The 18862-nt window shown below is 45.8% G+C and overlaps 1 protein-coding gene across 1 annotated transcript in view; it reads right to left on the bottom strand.

The window, feature by feature from the left end:
• The window catches only part of LOC146035317 (ficolin-1-like), a 28279-nt gene extending 10227 nt beyond the window's left edge, over positions 1-18052 (bottom strand). The window contains exons 1-5 of the mRNA XM_083158685.1: positions 17889-18052; positions 5969-6082; positions 5538-5591; positions 4094-4123; positions 1123-1161 (exon numbers count right to left, since the gene is read on the bottom strand). Coding sequence (XP_083014811.1) covers positions 1123-1161; positions 4094-4123; positions 5538-5591; positions 5969-6082; positions 17889-17958 — 307 coding nt within the window. The 5' untranslated portion in view covers positions 17959-18052. The remainder of the gene's footprint in view (positions 1-1122; positions 1162-4093; positions 4124-5537; positions 5592-5968; positions 6083-17888) is intronic.
• Positions 18053-18862: the final 810 nt, after the last annotated feature.

Raw genomic sequence — 18862 nt, 5'->3', positions numbered from 1 at the left:
TGGTCCCTGGAGAGGAAGAGGAAGCCCGGGGCCAGGGGGCAGCGCGACGAGGAGGAGGAGAAGGAGAAGGAGAGTGAAGCTGTGTGGCGATGGGGCAGGAGGAGGAAGAGCAGCCAGCAGCGTGGCCATCAGCGCGTGGGAACAGAGCAGAGAGAGGACGGAGCGGAGATTGACAGCTCCAGTCCCCGGCACCCGACAGCAGCTCCTGATACCCAGCCGCCAGGTGCTGTGGACTGGTGCGGGCTGCCGGGTATCGGGCGCTGCTGACGGGTGTCGGGGACTGGAGCTGTCAATCTCCGCTCCGTCCTCTCTCTGCTCTGCTCCCATGCGCTGCTGGCCACGCTGTTGCTCTTCCTCCTCCTGCCCCTCGCCATGCAGCTTCACTCTTCTCCTTCTCATCGCACTGACCCCTGACCCCGGGCTTCCTCTTCCTCTCCAGGGACCAGGCACTTCTCCTCTCCACGGCCAATGTGGCCTCCTTGATCCGCAAGTACTGGTGGCCGCAAGTCCTGGTGGCCACAGGAGTGAAGGAGAGCCCAGGCCTCACACCTAGCCGCAGTACCCAGTGTCGCCTGGGCAACAGCCAGAGCGGCAGGGAGCCAGCACCTACCTGGCCACAGCAACTGACCCCCACAGCAGCACCCCACATCAGGCAGCAACCAGTGATCCGGTGGCACAGAATAGGAAGGTCTTAGACCACCCCAGACACCAGCCCAGGGCACGTGAGTTGGCCAGTGTGGCCCTATCTCCAAAGGTACCCAGAGGAACAGCATACCTCCCAACATGACCCTCTACAGGAGGGACACATTGCTCTATTTCTGGACTTCTCCCTTAATTAATGATTGCCATCACCTGTGTTGAAGCACCTTTCTAATCAATTAACCTGTGTGAAACAGGTGATGGCAATCATAAATGAAGAGGGAAGTGCAGAAACAGAGCAATGTGTCCCTCCTGGAGAGGGTCATGTTGGGAGGTATGGAACAGGCAGGACTAATCCTTAACCCCCATCTGTGCATTTTACTAGCAGAGGGGAGGGGAGTGCGGTGGGGTGCTCCGGGCACCGTGGAACCAAGCTACACCATTGTAGATAGATAGATAGATACTGATGGGATGATCACCCACCATATAATGTCTCTGTCCGCCCGCTTTCTCCTTTCTCGCCTAATGGGATGGAAGGAAAGATCTGTTAGTTGGATTTCCAAATAGCACAATGCAAGTAGTAAAATAATATTGTACGATGTCAGCTTTGGTCTATATCTGGTCTATCTGTTGTACCCTTCTCAACCTGTTACCACAGGTTGAGGACTCGGCAATCCAACCCTGGTAGCAACCTGGCTGGGCGGGGGGGGGGGGGGGAGATGATGTCAAGGGGGTGGTGGTGTGTAAAACACTGGTCTTTTCCCTAGGGGGGGCGGGATTGTGTATCCCACTGGGCGGAAACGTTATACACATAGAACACTGGTCTTTTCCCAAGGGGGGGCAGGTTTGTGTATCCCGCTGGGCGGGAACATTATACACACAGGGGATGAGTGACAGATCTGGCTAAATATATAAGAGATATATACAGTATATATAAATATAATATATATATTTTTTAAGGGGGGCACAAAACTTCATCACAGGCAGCAACGGGGATGAATTTATACTTTTGAAGAGACCCCCTTCCCCCTCCCCCCCGCATAGCAGCATATGAAAAACCCATGCAGTGCATATCCCTCGGGACCTCTGTTGCAGCTGCATCCAGCTTGCCGCTGCCACTGAGTGTTCCCACTGCCACTGTCGCCACTGAGCCTTCTGTTACAGGGGGCTTTCCAGTGTGGGGAGCGGGCAGGGCCGGCAACAGAAATCTTGGGGACCGGTACACTTATATTTTTGGGGGCCCCCCAACCCCCTCTCCTGCATCCCAGACCCACACAACAAGATTAAGGGGGGGTATGTTATACCGTCCACTATTTCCTCCGGTCAGAACTAGCGGCCAACAGTATTCATTCCTCCCACACAGGTCAAGGACGAAACTAGGTTTTCTGGTGCGCCAGGTCGGTCAGCGCCACTAGATGACGTCACACAATGTGCGTCTCCTCCCTGTGTATCTGTCACCTAGCAACCAACAGATACACAGTGCTTCATGACAGGATACCCAAAACCATAATACATACACAGTATAACAGAATCTAGAATAAACAAATACAGAATGAAAATAGGTACTGGAACACCAGTCATAATAACTAAGACTGAGAATGATTTGCCGCTATGAACACACAATGTGCATGAATAATAATAGCAATATCTACATTATTGAAAATCAATAATTAGCAGTAATGACTCATTTGAAGCTGCTCACTAGTGCACAATATTAAAGAGAAATTGCTATACTAGCACCCCAAAGCAATATAGGCACCTGTTGCCACTAGTAGTCCAAAGTCATGGTCCACCTTGGACCAGTGACCTGCACTGGTATCTCATTACGTACAAGTGTTTGCATGTTCTCATTATTTAGGGGATGGCCTGAACTGGGCGGCCAACAGCTGTGGTGAAGTCTGGCAGGACCCACTTTGTCCTTTCATTACAAGCTAATATACTTATTCAATACATTAAATACACTGCATCATACAGCTAACACCTCCCCCCAGGCCCCACTTTCTCCCATTGAATAACCTCACACTTACAGACACCACTCATCTGTGTGCTGACATGTGTGGTGGCTCAGGCTGCCGCTGCTCGGATGCAGCCTCTGGTCTGGTGGCATGGTGCAGTGTTGTCGCGTAACTGCTGTAACTGCTGTGCAATGGGGCAGATGTATTAATCCTTAACAAGAGATAAATGCAAGGGTGATAAGGAGAGATAAACATCCAGCCAATCACCTGCTAACTGCCATGTTACAGGCTGTGTTTGAAAAAAGTGATTGGCTGGACGATTATCTCTCCTTATCACCCTTGCATTTATCTCTCGTTAAGGATTAATACATCTGCCCCAATGTTGGCTGCTGCTCTGTCACTGTGGCCGCCTTGGATGCCACTGCTCGGATGTGATTGGATGCGTGGTGCAGCAAAGCCGCAGGCATAACTATGCTGTCACCGCACCGCGTAACAGTGTCTGCCGTCCCGCTGATGCCATCCTCTGTGTCCTGGCTGCCGGATATGGCGGCTGGTGGCGCCACGCTGGACTGGTAGCGGCTGGCGGCTGCAGTGCTGCCGGACGATCTCACCCTGTCTTCCCGCGCCGGCCGTCGGCTGAGCAGGCTGCTTGGGGTAGGCTGAGCTTTAGGAGCCTCGGAGGGCAGTGCAGGTGGCTGAGCAGCCCGGGGAGTAGGAGCAGGTATAACTAGTTGAGGCTAGGCTGCGGGGGGCTGGGGGCGGGGGATGACTGATCAGGCGGGCAGCTGAGTTGACCCCTGAGTACATCACTGCTGCAGCCATGCCTTGGGGCCCCTCAGATCGCCGGGGCCCGGGTCAGCTGTCCCCTTTGACCCCCCCTGTCGCCGGGCCTGGGAGCGGGTGCCTGTTCCCCCAATGTGCTGTGCACTATGGCTCCTCATTTGCGGTGTGCGGGTGACGTCATGATGAGCACCCGCGCACTGCATCCTTGGAAACGCTGAAGTCTCAGAGGCTTCAGCAGCTGTTTACCTTGTACACAACGGCAGCTGATCACGATCGACTGTTTGGCCACCCCTGCACTAAAGTAAAGCCAGGTAGATACAGGTGTGAACAGCTGGACCAGGGAATAATAACCCGGGTCCTGCCAGTTGAGAAACCCTGACCGTACATTTAAATGAATACGTGTGTGTTGGATTTTAACTGACCTACAGTTGTCTTGTGGCATTATCACAGTAGAGGCAGCCAATTTTTGGGCTGCATTAATATTCGGCCTATCAATTGAGTTGGGAGGAGTCACATGACTGAGGCTTGAGGCTCAAAGCTTCAACCTTAAGGCATCAGTAAAAACATACTGTATATATAATAATAATAACAATATTTGCACAAACTTGCACATCACGCTCAAAATGTGAATACATACAATAGGGTATAATTGTGAAGATCGCTTTAAAAACTTGAATTTTTCGTTACATTATTGTATATCAGTAGAAAGCGCTTACCGTTTTCACCTTTTATTACTGTGCTAGAACCTGCATCAAACATCAGATAAAACAATTATGAACAAGGAACTGTACAGAACCAGGAAAAGTTCAAAGACTACGTTACTAAAGTATGTAATATTCAGGAAGAATGAAAGTGTCGTCCTCAACATCTAAATAGCAGAAACCATAACGCAACATCAAATTAGACGTGATGTAGATAACTGGAGCTTGAGTCCATCAACTCAAACTTCAGTTACCCGGATGTTGTCAGAGTCGTGACCCCATTTGCATGGTTCCAAATCATTCAGAGCCAGATGGATCAAGCTTCAAGTTGAGAGTGATTAACCACCAGCCAATCAGCTCCTACCTGACAATTTTCAAACCCAGCCTGTAACATGACAGGTAGGAGCTGATTGGCTATTTGTTTATCAATCTCCATCTCCACTTATTGAAGCTTAATACATCGGGGCATTAGTGTCTGAAAATGGGAACAGCCCACCTAGGTTACTTTAAATTCTGGAAAACAGAATCATCATAGATAGATCCAACATTCCTTTACATCAGTGGTTCTCAAACTCAGCCCTCAGGACCCCACACAGCTTATGTTTTCCAGGTCACCCAACAGGTGCACTCAGTACTGACTGACACATTTTAAAATATCACAGGTGGAGCTAATTATTTCACTTGTGATAAAGGGCCAGATGCACTAAGCTTCAAAAGTGATAAAAAGGAGAGTGAACAGCCAGCCAATCAGCTCCTGCCTGACATATTTCAAACATAGTCTGTTACAAGGCAGGTGGGAGCTGATTGGCTGATTGTTTATCACTCTTGATTTTATCACTTTTGAAGCTTAGTGCATCTGGCCCTCTGTGAGGAGACCTGCAAAACATGCACCATGTGGGGTTCTGAGGACCGAGTTTGAGAACCTGTGCTTTACAAGGATGTTACACAGCTGGTCATTTATGGAAGTGTTGGACCAATAAGGTAAGGGGGTAAGGGTAAGCCAATGCCCTCTTGGCCTAAGGATAAAAAGAAAAACCATTGTTGACGCTCTGCCATCAATGTAAAATCATTGGACATGGTCAGGGACTCCACACGGACCATCTCCTTTCCATGATAGTATGGAAAGGAGATGGTCAGTGTGATAGATAGATAGATAGATAGATAGATAGATAGATAGATAGAGTGGCAGAACTTGTGGGTGGTGAGCCCAGGTGCAAAAATTTAAACACCCCCCCCCCCTAACCCAAGTTCACAATATGCAACATGTCAGTGAGTGACAGGGAAAAACAGTGGGTGACAGGGGCAACAGTGGGCCTGTTAGTCCTCAGGGTAGTTCCCAGTGGGTAGTTAGTCCCCAATGGTAGTTCCGCCTCAGGATGGATAGATAGATAGTGATGTAATATTGAATAACAAATGAGACTGCAAATTACATTTACAGCAAGTGTATTGTTTTACTAACCTTTCTCACCAGGGGGTCCGGCCTTTCCTGGATCCCCCATAGATCCTTTTTGCCCTGGAAGGAATGTTTAAAAAACAAAACAGTTAATTTAGCGGAGATTATCCAGTAATATATTGCTTCAAGGGAAATGTGATTTTTGTTTATGACAAATTATACTTTATCAACTCCAGTCCTGGGCCCCCTTTCTCTCTGGGCCCAGGACTGGAGTCCTCACAGTTCCCCCTGATGGCTGCCCTGTCTGTTGTTGTCATCAGATGATGTCATCTAGCGCCTAAGGAGGTATGTCCCTGGTCTGTTTGACTATCAGTGCAGTCTATAAGTGTCTCAGCAGCGCCACCAGCTGCCAGCCTTCAGAATCTACTCCAATATCAAAAGGACACGGGCACACTAAAACGTTAATTGAATAGGTAATAAGCTTGGCCCTTCGTTACCTTTCTCTCCTGATCCTCCAAATTCTCCTTTTTGACCTGCAGACCCTGGAAGGCCGGGACACCCGCGGAGGATTGTCAGCTTGTCGGAGTCTCCAATGCCAACAACTTTTACTTCTGGTGCAGAAAACAAATAGATGAAATAAAAAGAATGTTTGCTGCTTCTGTTATAACATTCACTGTGATCTCTGAACACTTTCCATCAGTCCGTCCTCACCGTGTGCCAAACATTGGAAATCAGATGGGATAATATCATTTGTCAGCATCAGAAATCATCATTTGTCGGAACATAAAAGTGTGTGATATGAGGGTGCTGGGTGTACTGAAAACGTGAAAAACTCATGTCAACCTTGTTTCTGTCGATTACGTTTCCATCCATCTTACACTTGTGTCTAACGTTCGTTAACGTCGATCTAGACGCTGTTGACTATTTTTATTTAGTCGTCTAACTAGCTGCATTTGACTGTGTATAGTGTATGGTGGACCATAACATAGATCAGGGGTGTCAAACTCAGATTCATCGGGGGCCGCATCGGCAGTTTGGTCACCCTCAAAGGGCCGGTTGTATCTTTAGGACTATGTGTCCACTCTTTATTAGTATGCCACCTCTATTAGATAATAATCGTCATATATATACAGCATCACTCTCGGACTCCAACGAATTAGTGACTTTAATAAGTAATTTATTTCTATATACACAAAATGTCCTGGTACTCCCCTTAGGAAAAAAAAAACTTCCCTGGTTCCCTGGGCTGGCCATTTATTTACTAATATAAATATATTTTTGTGCCCCCTCATTCTTTTTTTTACTTTTCAGCCCCCTCCTATTTAATTTGACATTTGTGCTCCCTTTTTTTTTTTACTTTTTTTGCTCCAGTCTCCCCCCCTTATATTTAATTGTGCTGTGCGGCCCCCAGCCCCTGTTGTAGTTGAGGATGTTTTGTCCGTGGCTCCCCTCCCCTTAAATTTACTTACCTCGAGTCTGGCTGCCTGTGCCTGGTGCTCCAGTGATGAGTCGCTCCTCTGCTCCTCCTGCCGCGTGCTCAGCCTGACAGCCTCAGAGCAAAATCACTTCCTGTTGGTCTCATAGCAGCAACAGGCAGCCTTGCGATTGGCTGTCTGTTCCTAGGCTACCCGAGACCAGTCCCGGGCCGTAATGGATGCAGACGTGCAGGGCGCTGCGCCGCTGCTGCCGCTGCATACATTACATTTCTGACACATGCCATTGCTGCCTACCAGTGCAGCCACCGCTACCCGCCGCGTACCCCCCGCACGGCGCACATTGAAAAAAAAAAAAAGAGGAATTCCTTATGCCGGGCAGATGGCGGCGGCTGTGCGGGCCACATTAGCAGGTCTGGCGGGCCGGATTCGGCCCGCGGGCCTTGTGCTTGACACCTATGACATAGACGATCTAGGCCGTTGTTGTGGCCCCAGAGTACAAAGTGCACAGTAGCTCCCCCCATGGGTGTGAGAACCAGGACATATGTATTTTCAGATACAGATATATTATATGCATATGTCATAATTCATAGACTCCCACTGATCAGTTCCCCTTATTGGATAACTATGTGGCTGTGATCACTAACCAATACAACATCAGCAAATCATATCAGATATGATTTACCCACTACTGTATATTATGTATATATATATTACATAATATACAGTAGTGGGTAAATCTATATGTAATCATATTAATCATATTACAGTCTGACTGTCTCTTTCCTATCTCTCACCTCCCTTCTCCATATCTTTTCTCATTCATCTTCCCTCTTTCTATACGCTCTCTCTCTCTCTGCCTATCTCTCACTATCTCTTTCTTTTCCCCTACTCTCCTCTCCCTCTATATGGGATACGGCAGGGCTGGGCAACACCGGCCCTCCAGATGTTGATGAACTACACATCCCAGCATGCCTTGCATCAGTTTCCGCATGGCCACATAGCAAAACTAATGCAAAGCATCCTGGGATGTGTAGTTCACTAACATCTGGAGGGCCGGTGTTGCCCAGGCCTGGGATACGGTCATATTGTCTACAGCAACTAGGTCGACAAGCATTAGGTCTACACCACTAGGTCAACATGGGCAAAGGTCGACGTGGATCTAGGATGACATGGGTCAAGGTCTACATGGGTCTAGGTCGACAATGGTTTAGGTCAACAGGTCGTTAGGTTAACACAAGCATTAGTTAGACATAGGAAGGTCGACAGTCAAAAGGTGGACATGGAGTTTTTCACTGTTTCTTGAGCCGACATGTGCCGACAGGCGGTATTTCATTCCCTACCATCCACTAGGGCGTGGTGAGAGAATAAAATAGTGTGTGTGGAAGTCGAGTTGCACACACGCCATTTTAGAATAGTATGGCCGCCATTTTGGTTCGCAGAGTTGCGCAAATAAAGTTTCCATACCCGAGTCTGTGTGACAAAGTGGACCAGAAGCGCAGCCATACTATTACACATAAATTCATAATAACATACTTACACTAAATAAAATATAGTTTAAAGTTTAGAACGCCACACATAGCTTAGTTAGCATTTGCATACATCCGTCTGTATCATGTTTAGTACCGATATGTTCCGTTTCATATGCGCAGAATTCCGGTGAGTGCGAATATTTCGCAATACATACGGTCCGATAGTTATGGACAAAATCCATATTCCTAAGACAGTTTCTGTTGAAAAGTATATAACAAAGGAATCTATTAAAACCGGTTCTGACTGCTTTTTACAATCCCTGACGACGATACTAACAAACAAAGGACTCCAAAAGTTCACTCCCCTGCACCTTTCCTAACCAGTTGGATTACTTTGCCCCAATCACAGAGGACCTGACATACGATCTCTGACCAATAGGAATGGCCTTTGACCTCCCCCTTCTGACCCTATAAGATAGGTGACCCAGGGCGGCCTCGGTCACTTCGGCACATTTTCCTTTCCCTGACCTTTGACCGGACTATGTTCAAACCTGAACATAGTGAGCTCCGACCGGACTGCGCTGCGCTATTTCCCCTGAAGGTAACATTCGTATTCCCCTTTTATGTGATGTGGCTGATTATGATTGTGTCCTGTATCTGTATTTTCTTCCCCTAGTAGAGCCTGTTTATTGTATTCATTGTTAGTCTATTGTATCACTTGTTATACCTGTATTTTCTATTCCTGTAACCCCCTTTTGTCCATTAGGGACTTAAATACATCTCTTTACGGAGTTCTTATCTCCTTACTTTAATACTGTGGTTGTGTCTGTTTATTCGCATTCAGCGATAAGGTATATAACGGACACTGTCCTTAAAGGTATATTCGCAGATTAGAGTCAGAGTACTGCGAAAGGATCTCTTAATAAGGTATTGGTTCTGTTGTGTATAATACACAATAAAGGTACGCTACGCTGCGCTACGTTTTGTTCGCACGTAGCTAGGTATAAAGGGTACGCTGGGTACGGACATAATACGTAACCTGCGCTTTTCACTTATTGTTTCTTTGGTCATATTTAATAGCCATTAACAATTGAGGGCTCGTCCGTCCGTTTCACATTCTGGAGCTCAGTACCAGGCGCGCGGCTTGACCTATACCAGCAAAAGGGTGGAAGTATTTATTATCCATTGCTGGATAGGCCAGGTCCGCGACGGTGCGGGGTTCGAGAAGTGCTAGCGTTGAACCCGAAGTACAATAAGTGAAACATAAAGCCACGTGTTTTAAAGCATATATTAAGTGTTTAAGTAAACTGTACTTCTGCCTGCCACAAGTAGTTTAACGGGGTATAGTGTCTTGAGTTGCTTGTTCATTACAGTACATGTGCCACGTGCGATAAGGTTCGCACACGTGGAGCCTGTGTTTTATTATAGTACATAGAGGATCCCCTCTGTGCAAAACTATAACTTTTAGTGTTAGTTACTGCAGGGCCAGGGACTCCGCCACGTGGCGATAAGTTCTGGGCCTTTTACAGTAACGTAAAGTGTCTATTGTGTATTACGCAAGGTGCGCGCGCACGTGCCCATATCGGGAAATTTTCGCATCTTTGTACGTGATTTACGGATTAAATGCGGGATTTATTTCGCATCTTGATACGTAACTTTCGGACGAAGTTAAGGGATTTATTCCACAGTTAGGCGCAATTACTGCGTATAGCGAAACTCGAGCGCAACCTTGCAAATACACTATAGAACACGTGGGTGGCCGATTCATCGGCGGCCTGTGAACAGGTTTAACAAAACACACGTACACACGTGGCTATTCACTGGCACTGCACATGCAGCACACATAGGAACGCAAAGGTGAACAGTATTGAATCATTAGCTTTATTTAAAACAGTATAGTAATATACTGTGGATAAGGCGGTGATTAATAAGAGAAAATAAGTTTTTTCTTTTTGTTCATTTTCCAAAAACAAGCAACTCAAGCATTATTTTAATAGATTCCTATAGCCATTTAAAAGGGATTTATACCTGCATAAGTATCTAGTGAGAAGCTACCAGCCTGGGAAGATTTTCTGTACAGAAATATTTCAAAAATAAGCATAAGACCAAGGTGTAACTAGCGCCCAGTGTGAAACAAAACTGAGGCGAACGGGTGTGTGACGGCATGACTCAAGCGCAGTGTAGTCCAGTGTAGGACAGTCCAGGTAGGACAAGGTGTACGTGACGACGTGCCCATAGGAACTGCCCCTTCAGTGGAACTACCTATTTTGATCCACTAGGAGGGTACAAGAAGATACATCGGAACCCAGTGATCCGATTAGCTACTTTAGAAAATCCAGTTTTTGGGGGTACAGGAAAACAAGTTTGTTGTACCCTGGAAAAATTAGGCCGCACCTTGTAGGTCAACTAGACGTGCGCGGCTAGTTGAGAGCTTGGTGATTGAGTAACATTACCTCGCATAGTGGGCTTCACGCTTGATTGCGGAATAGTGCCATTGTGTGGAGAAGTGAGTGGTTGGGGAGCTCTCAGACAAGTAATAACCCACCGGTATCTACTAGCTGTGAACGTTTATTCCTGTAATTATGGGTAATAACGGGTCACACAGTGATAACGTGCCAGTTAGGGAGGAAGCGAGTCGACCAAAAGGATCGGCGGCTTCCATAATGTGTTGGGGCACAGTGAACGAGCAGTTGTTTACAAAAAGAAATGGAGAAAAATGACACAAGGCAGCAAGTTAGAATTTCCCAGTGTTGGTAGCTTTGATCCAGAAATCTTATCGGCAGTAAAAGATGAAATATGTCTACTCTCCAGTCGTAAGAAGAGAGTGAGGCACATAGAAATTCTTAAATTGTGGCAGAAGGAAACTACAACCCAAAAGGAACATAGTTATCTGTCAGATGCAGGTATAATCAGCCACATCGAATACGAATGTTTCCACTCAGCAATATGTAAAAAAAAAAAAAGGGAACAATTTAAGTCCGAAGTGAAACCAAAAATAACCTGAAAATGAATAACTTGTGTACTGTTTTTACCCCCTATAAACAAAATACAGATCCACAGGGGGGATTCCTGACATCAGCCATCCCTTGCGAAACTAGCGGAAAGGAGAGAGAGGCTGAGACAGCCCAAGCTGCTGCTGCCATTCTGGTCGAGGAGATGGCTGATGCCAGGAACACGATTGGAGACACAGGTAAGTACACACAACACAGCACAGAGATAGTTGTTCCTGGGATGTTGTCCAATGGTGCAGGGGAGATACAGATCCACCCTCTGCACACAGTGGAACCTCCTTGTGGACGGGGAGACAGGGATGAGGTAATGCTTGTAAAGGATAGTGACATGCACAATGCGTGGACACGCTCAGATATGGGTAAGTGGAATGGTTTAAATGTAAGAGTTTTTTTTTTTGTATCAAACCCATTAACAACATTCCCTCCTGGTCTAGGTTGTGCCAAGCAATTAGCAGTTACGATTGGGGTAGCAGGAAAGGTGCAGCATTACCCATTGGTAAAACAAATAGAGATCATAATCGGACCCTTACATATCAAATGCTCTGTCTTATTGACTGCAGCGGCTACGATTGACCTTCAAATTACAGAACTATCTGGAAATATAAGTTATGTCTGCTACTGGACTCCAGAGAATTCATAACTTAGAGACAACAGGATCAGTATGCACGAACTAGATGCAAAATTGTTAGATATACCCCCATGACTAATGCTGCACTGTACTGTTATAGATTTTTTTTTTTTAACCCATCTAAGGTAGCTAAAAACTACAGCACAAATACCGAGTTCCCTTTGAACTAAAGATGGGAAGGACACAGGATCAATGGCAACAATAGCTTCAATAGAAACCCTGTTAAAAACAGAAAGTATAGCGCCCCAAAGTACAGCTTCACCATTTGAAATCTGAGGTTGAGCTGGAAAAATACCCAGTGAAATAACAAGGTTCCCAAAAGAGAACTTTTAGCAAAATACCCCTAGACACAGCCCATAGTCACAACCACACTGGGAAAGAGAAAGAGGGAGGGCTTACAAATCAGAACAGGAGTTGAAAAGGGTAAGAACCAAATAGTTGAGAGCCAATTCCCCCATAGTGCCAAATCCTGGTGTCATCCAAATAAAAGAGAAATTTCCTGTTTAAAAATAACTGTACACCCTACGGTCATTAATTTTTTTTTTTTTTTTGAGTTTCTCTCTCTCTCTTTTCCCAATTTTTTTTTCTCCTTTCCCTACTCTTCTGTTCCAGAAACCTCAGAGAGCCACCAAGCCCCTCCCCCGGGTCTTGCAAAATCGCACACTGTCCTTACGGCCCACCAATGGGTAAATACTAATACAATGGGTTAATGATCTATTGTTATGTCCTTTCCTCATCCAAAACACCAGCAGATGGCGATAGACAACTTCTGGTGTATCCTCCTGAGGCAGGACATAAGGTATCTCAGGACGGATTGCGGTTGCGCCTGAACAAGGAGGGGGGAGGGGAAAATCTGGGACACATTAGTAACCATAAACCCACAAATCATAGAAAAATAGTTCGAAGAATCTGTCGCACTCCCAGCAGAGAAATACAATTGTGAATATGCGGTACCCCATAAAGCGAGTAGTCACAATATATATATTTTTCAGTAAATCTTGAACAAAGTCCCAGTAACTTTAAGCATTACTCCTAATGTTACCCAGGGCAACCACAGCCACCATCTTGTGAAAAGCAGTCCAAGTAATGCACAAAGTATTCCCCTTCTTCAACAGAATGAAAAGGGTTGTAAAACGCATTTACATATAAATAGGTGCAATCACAAAACCCATGTCTTCACAGACAGATGTGGATAGTAAAGAAGAAGAAACAGGCCTGATTACAGCCTTTTGCCATGGGTATGACTGACACAAGAGACCATGTGATTTAGAATATTAGACCTGCTGAGGGGGCGACAGATATAGTGACGTAAGAAACCTGGTGATGCCAGCCTGACCAATGTCGTACTGCAGTGTACAATTAAAACCTATTACTTGAGCACTTCATACTTGTCTACACAGTGTAGTTGCCATAGCACTACTGGTAAACAAAACTGAGAATGTGGTGTTGGGGTGTGTTTTAACTGTTTATGCTCCTCATATTGGGCCTTATTTTGGTTCATTCTTTCTGACAAAATCCTTCTTAGATGGGCAAAACCATGTGCACTGCAGGTGGGGCAGGTGTTACTTGTGCAGAGAGAATTAGATTTGGGTGAGTAATTTTGTTTCTGTGCAGGTAAAATACTGGGTACGTTCGTCCTACTGCCAAAGGAACAGAAAGCCAGAAGGTCCTTACACTCGAGGGCAAAAGAAAGAAATCGCTAAGAGGCACCATTTCGGGAGGACTGGAGAGCAGCTAAGGTCAAGCAACCTGTACAAGCTACAAAAGGGACTGTGACACACCCCACTGGTAACAGGTTGGAAGGATCACTAACAAATTTTTTCCTTTCTCAGTTTTCTCTATTGTTGTGGGTCCTATTCTTGTCTCCCCCCCCACTATCAGTTCTTATCTTCAAAATCAAGGATACCGCCGCCGCACTGCTGCCAGGCATTGGACGGACGATACAGAGTTCTGAGAGTGTGTTACCCGTCCCAGTTTAGGTCAAGGTAGAATCTATAACTTGACACATTACCCAGGACCGGATGTTTGATAGTGATAATACCATCATACTTAAAAGCATACCAAAAAGAGAGACAACAAAGAGTTCAGGGGTCTGTTGTCACAAACAATACCTACCAAAGGATGCCATATCTGAAAAACAATTGTATATAGTGTAACCTCCCCTGTTTTTATTTTTATCCCAAGATTTGTACATTATCCTTCGTCACCCTGAGTAGATTGTTCGATAAATGCGGCCCATCGTTTATCCATGATCCAGGATCGGCCAAAGAGCAGATGGTTTACTCCCCTTATATGTTTAATTCACGGATCCCAATTCCTCTGTTTGGATTATGAATTTCTGTATTGTTATGTAAAATGTTTGTATTGTAACAGTTTTATATTTACTGTTAAAGGGTGGACTGTGGAAGTCGAGTTGCACACACGCCATTTTAGAATAGTATGGCCGCCATTTTGGTTCGCAGAGTTGCGCAAATAAAGTTTCCATACCCGAGTCTGTGTGACAAAGTGGACCAGAAGCGCAGCCATACTATTACACATAAATTCATAATAACATACTTACACTAAATAAAATATAGTTTAAAGTTTAGAACGCCACACATAGCTTAGTTAGCATTTGCATACATCCGTCTGTATCATGTTTAGTACCGATATGTTCCGTTTCATATGCGCAGAATTCCGGTGAGTGCGAATATTTCGCAATACATACGGTCCGATAGTTATGGACAAAATCCATATTCCTAAGACAGTTTCTGTTGAAAAGTATATAACAAAGGAATCTATTAAAACCGGTTCTGACTGCTTTTTACAATCCCTGACGACGATACTAACAAACAAAGGACTCCAAAAGTTCACTCCCCTGCACCTTTCCTAACCAGTTGGATTACTTTGCCCCAATCACAGAGGACCTGACATACGATCTCTGACCAATAGGAATGGCCTTTGACCTCCCCCTTCTGACCCTATAAGATAGGTGACCCAGGGCGGCCTCGGTCACTTCGGCACATTTTCCTTTCCCTGACCTTTGACCGGACTATGTTCAAACCTGAACATAGTGAGCTCCGACCGGACTGCGCTGCGCTATTTCCCCTGAAGGTAACATTCGTATTCCCCTTTTATGTGATGTGGCTGATTATGATTGTGTCCTGTATCTGTATTTTCTTCCCCTAGTAGAGCCTGTTTATTGTATTCATTGTTAGTCTATTGTATAACTTGTTATACCTGTATTTTCTATTCCTGTAACCCCCTTTTGTCCATTAGGGACTTAAATACATCTCTTTACGGAGTTCTTATCTCCTTACTTTAATACTGTGGTTGTGTCTGTTTATTCGCATTCAGCGATAAGGTATATAACGGACACTGTCCTTAAAGGTATATTCGCAGATTAGAGTCAGATTACTGCGAAAGGATCTCTTAATAAGGTATTGGTTCTGTTGTGTATAATACACAATAAAGGTACGCTACGCTGCGCTACGTTTTGTTCGCACGTAGCTAGGTATAAAGGGTACGCTGGGTACGGACATAATACGTAACCTGCGCTTTTCACTTATTGTTTCTTTGGTCATATTTAATAGCCATTAACATGTGCCTGAAGTATTATAAGTGCAGCGAGCGCAGCGAGGGGATGCGGTGCACTTGAAACTGTGCCCATGTTGGGGGATAGCTGCAAATATTAAGTAACCCCTGAATGTATCAGGAGAGACCGCAGCAGGAATCTCTGATCCCATTTGTGTCTGTGTGTCCCATGTGTGTCTGTATCCCATGAGTGTCTATGCGTCCCATGGCCCTCATCCTGGTTCATTCACAGCGGCCGTTTGTTCGCACAGTGGCCAATGTTTTGTGTATGTGCAGCAGCATTTCTGCGCATGTGTATACGCTGGATGCGAATGCAAACTCGGCGAAAAGTCTGTTCACCGGGTGCACGAACCCAGCATTGCGAGCGGGGGGAGAGAGGGGCGTGGGGTGCCGGGCTGGGCCATTAGCATATGTGAAGCCCAGCTTTTCATGGGCGTTCCCATAAAATTGCTGGGCATACACATGTTAATGCATCCGGGGGCAGACAGATGATATAACCGGATGTCAGATGCCGCCCAATTCCCTGCAATTCTATGCGCATATGTACAGGTGGTCTGGACCACCCTTACATATGCGTGTGCCTTCACCATCATTCTATGGTCGCCGTCCATCGAAAGATAGGAAGGTTCCCACTGGCATGAGAATGGATGTTCATGTAAAACATCTGTTTGCAAGCCTTGCGAATGAATCCTGCTTGCAAATGGGTGGCAAGGTGGGGTTGGGGTGACTTGCAAGGATGCAAATTCGCATTCGAGCGAGTCAACCAGAATAAGGGCCGATGTGTGTTTGTGATTCTGTGTGTCCCATGTGTGTCTGTGCATCCCATGTGTGTGTCTGTGTGTCCCATGTGTGTGTCTGTGTGTCTCATGTTTGTGTCTGTGTGTCCCATGTGTGTGTCTGTGTGTCTCATGTTTGTGTCTGTGTGTCCCATGTTTGTGTCTGTGTGTCCCATGTGTGTGTCTGTGTGTCCCATGTGTGTGTCTGTGTGTCTCATGTTTGTGTCTGTGTGTCCCATGTGTGTGTCTGTGTGTCTGTGCGTCCCATGTGTGTCTGTGCGTCCCATGTGTGTCTGCGCGTCCCATGTGTGTCTGTGCGTCCCATGTGTGTCTGTGTGATGCTGATATGATAGAGGTAGGACACACAGAGTCCGGCTGTCAGATGCTGTCACTATTAGTTACGGCACGTTCCCTTACATTTACCAAGCCAATCTCTAACCTCCCATCACCCACTACTGCCTCCACCACCTCCGCTGGAAGGCTGTCCCACCAATCTACTCCCCTCTGGTAAATTAATTATTCCTCAAATGTATCTAGTAATTCGGTACTTATGTAGTATCTGGACGCCCAATTTTTTGATTGTTTGCCTTAACTTAAGGCATACGATCAGATACAATGCGATGCGATAATCGCATCGCATGCAACCAAATCGCATGCGATGCGATCGACCCGATTTTCCATAGGATTCATTGTAAAAATGGTCTTGTTCATTTCCCTACTACCCAAGTGGGCATGGAGTTGGATATAAACCTGTGGCGAGCGAAGCGAGCCACCGAGCCCGAAGCGTGGCGAACGCAGCGAGCCCCGCGAGGGGACGCAGATTATTTAAAATGTATTCCATGTCACCAAAATAATCCGCGTCCCCTCGCGGGGCTCGCTACGCTTCGGGCTCGGTGGCTCGCTTCGCTCGCCACAGGTTTAGATCTAACTCCAAATGAACAAGACCATTTTTACAATGAATACTATGGAAAATCAGGTCGATCGCATCGCATCGCATGCGATTTGGTCGGATGCGATGCGATCGACCCGATTTCAAAATCGGGCGTCCAGATACTACATAAGTACCAGTAATTCCTATTACAATACACAGATCCTTCCCAAAGTACTACAATACAAAGCGCTACAATACACATATCCCTAACAAAGCGCTACAATACACTTATCCCTCTCAAAGCGCTAAAATACACATATCCCTAACAAAGCGCTACAATACACATATCCCTAACCAAGCACTACAATACACATATCCCTAACCAAGCGCTACAATACACATATCCCTCTCAAAGTGCTACAATACACATGTCCCTAACCAAGCGCTACAATACACATATCCCTCTCAAAGTGCTACAATACACATGTCCCTAACCAAGCGCTACAATACAAATATCCCTAACAAAGCGCTACAATACACATATCCCTCCCAAAGCGCTACATTACACATATCTAACAAAGCACTACAATACACATATCCCTCCCACAGCGCTACAATACACAGATCCCTCCCAAAGCGCTATAATAACTTACCGGGGCAGGTTGGATCACCATCTCCCAGTGTAGTCCCAATTCCGAGCACAGCTAGCACTATGACTAGCATGACAACGTCTGGGGGTATACAGTTGTCACTGCCTCGGTCAGACTGTGTGTAATAAACTCTATTGCTAACCCCAACTCCATTTATAGTCACCCTCTTTCCCATGGTCTGTTGTGACCTCTACGTATAATCCATCCACCAACAGCTCATCAATTGCTCTCCTGGACTTTCCCAAACAGAAGTATTATAAAACATGGTCACATGCAGCCGTTTCCCAGCCAAGTCCAGTCATAAAGTGATGTTGGAATTCTTGTGTTCTGATGGCTGATGTTACAAGTGTTTCCATTGAGAAACCAAATTTCAAATGCATGTAGGCATAGGGATCATTCATTGTAATCATTGGGCCAGATGTAACAAGAGATAAATGTTACATCCATGTTACAGGCTGTGTTTGAAAAAAGTCAGTAAGGAGCTGATTGGCTGGACGTTTATCTCTCCTTATCACCCTTGCATTTATCTCTTGTTAAGGCTTAATACAACTGCCCCATTGTGCCTAATAACCAAGGGATACGGTTGATACATTAGGTCGACCACTAAAGGTCGACAGGGCTCAGGTCAGGTCAACAGGCCTAAGGTCGACTGGGTTGGACGGTTGACATAAGCATTAGATCGACAATGGGAAGTTCCACAGTGAAAAGGTTGACATCAGTTGTTTCACATTTTCAAAAACAGGCGGTATTTCATACTTGTGTGCTGAGCGCAGCAAGGCACCGTGCTCGAAGAATGTTGACCTCAGCAATCTATGCCGGGCATGCGGTACACTGATGCAGTGTCCATGTTGACTTATGTCGATATTCGGTACAAACAAAATCATGTTGACTTTTGACTGTCGACCCTCCCATTGTCGGCCTAATGCTTGTGTGAACCTTCTGACTCTGTCGACCATGCCCTGTCGACCTTTAGTGGT

The sequence above is a fragment of the Crinia signifera genome, chromosome 9 (assembly GCF_055691185.1).
Source record: "Crinia signifera chromosome 9, ASM5569118v1, whole genome shotgun sequence".
Taxonomy (NCBI): Eukaryota; Metazoa; Chordata; class Amphibia; order Anura; family Myobatrachidae; genus Crinia; species Crinia signifera.
The sequence above is the reverse complement of the archived record's forward strand: the minus strand, read 5'-3'. Positions and strand labels throughout refer to the sequence as shown.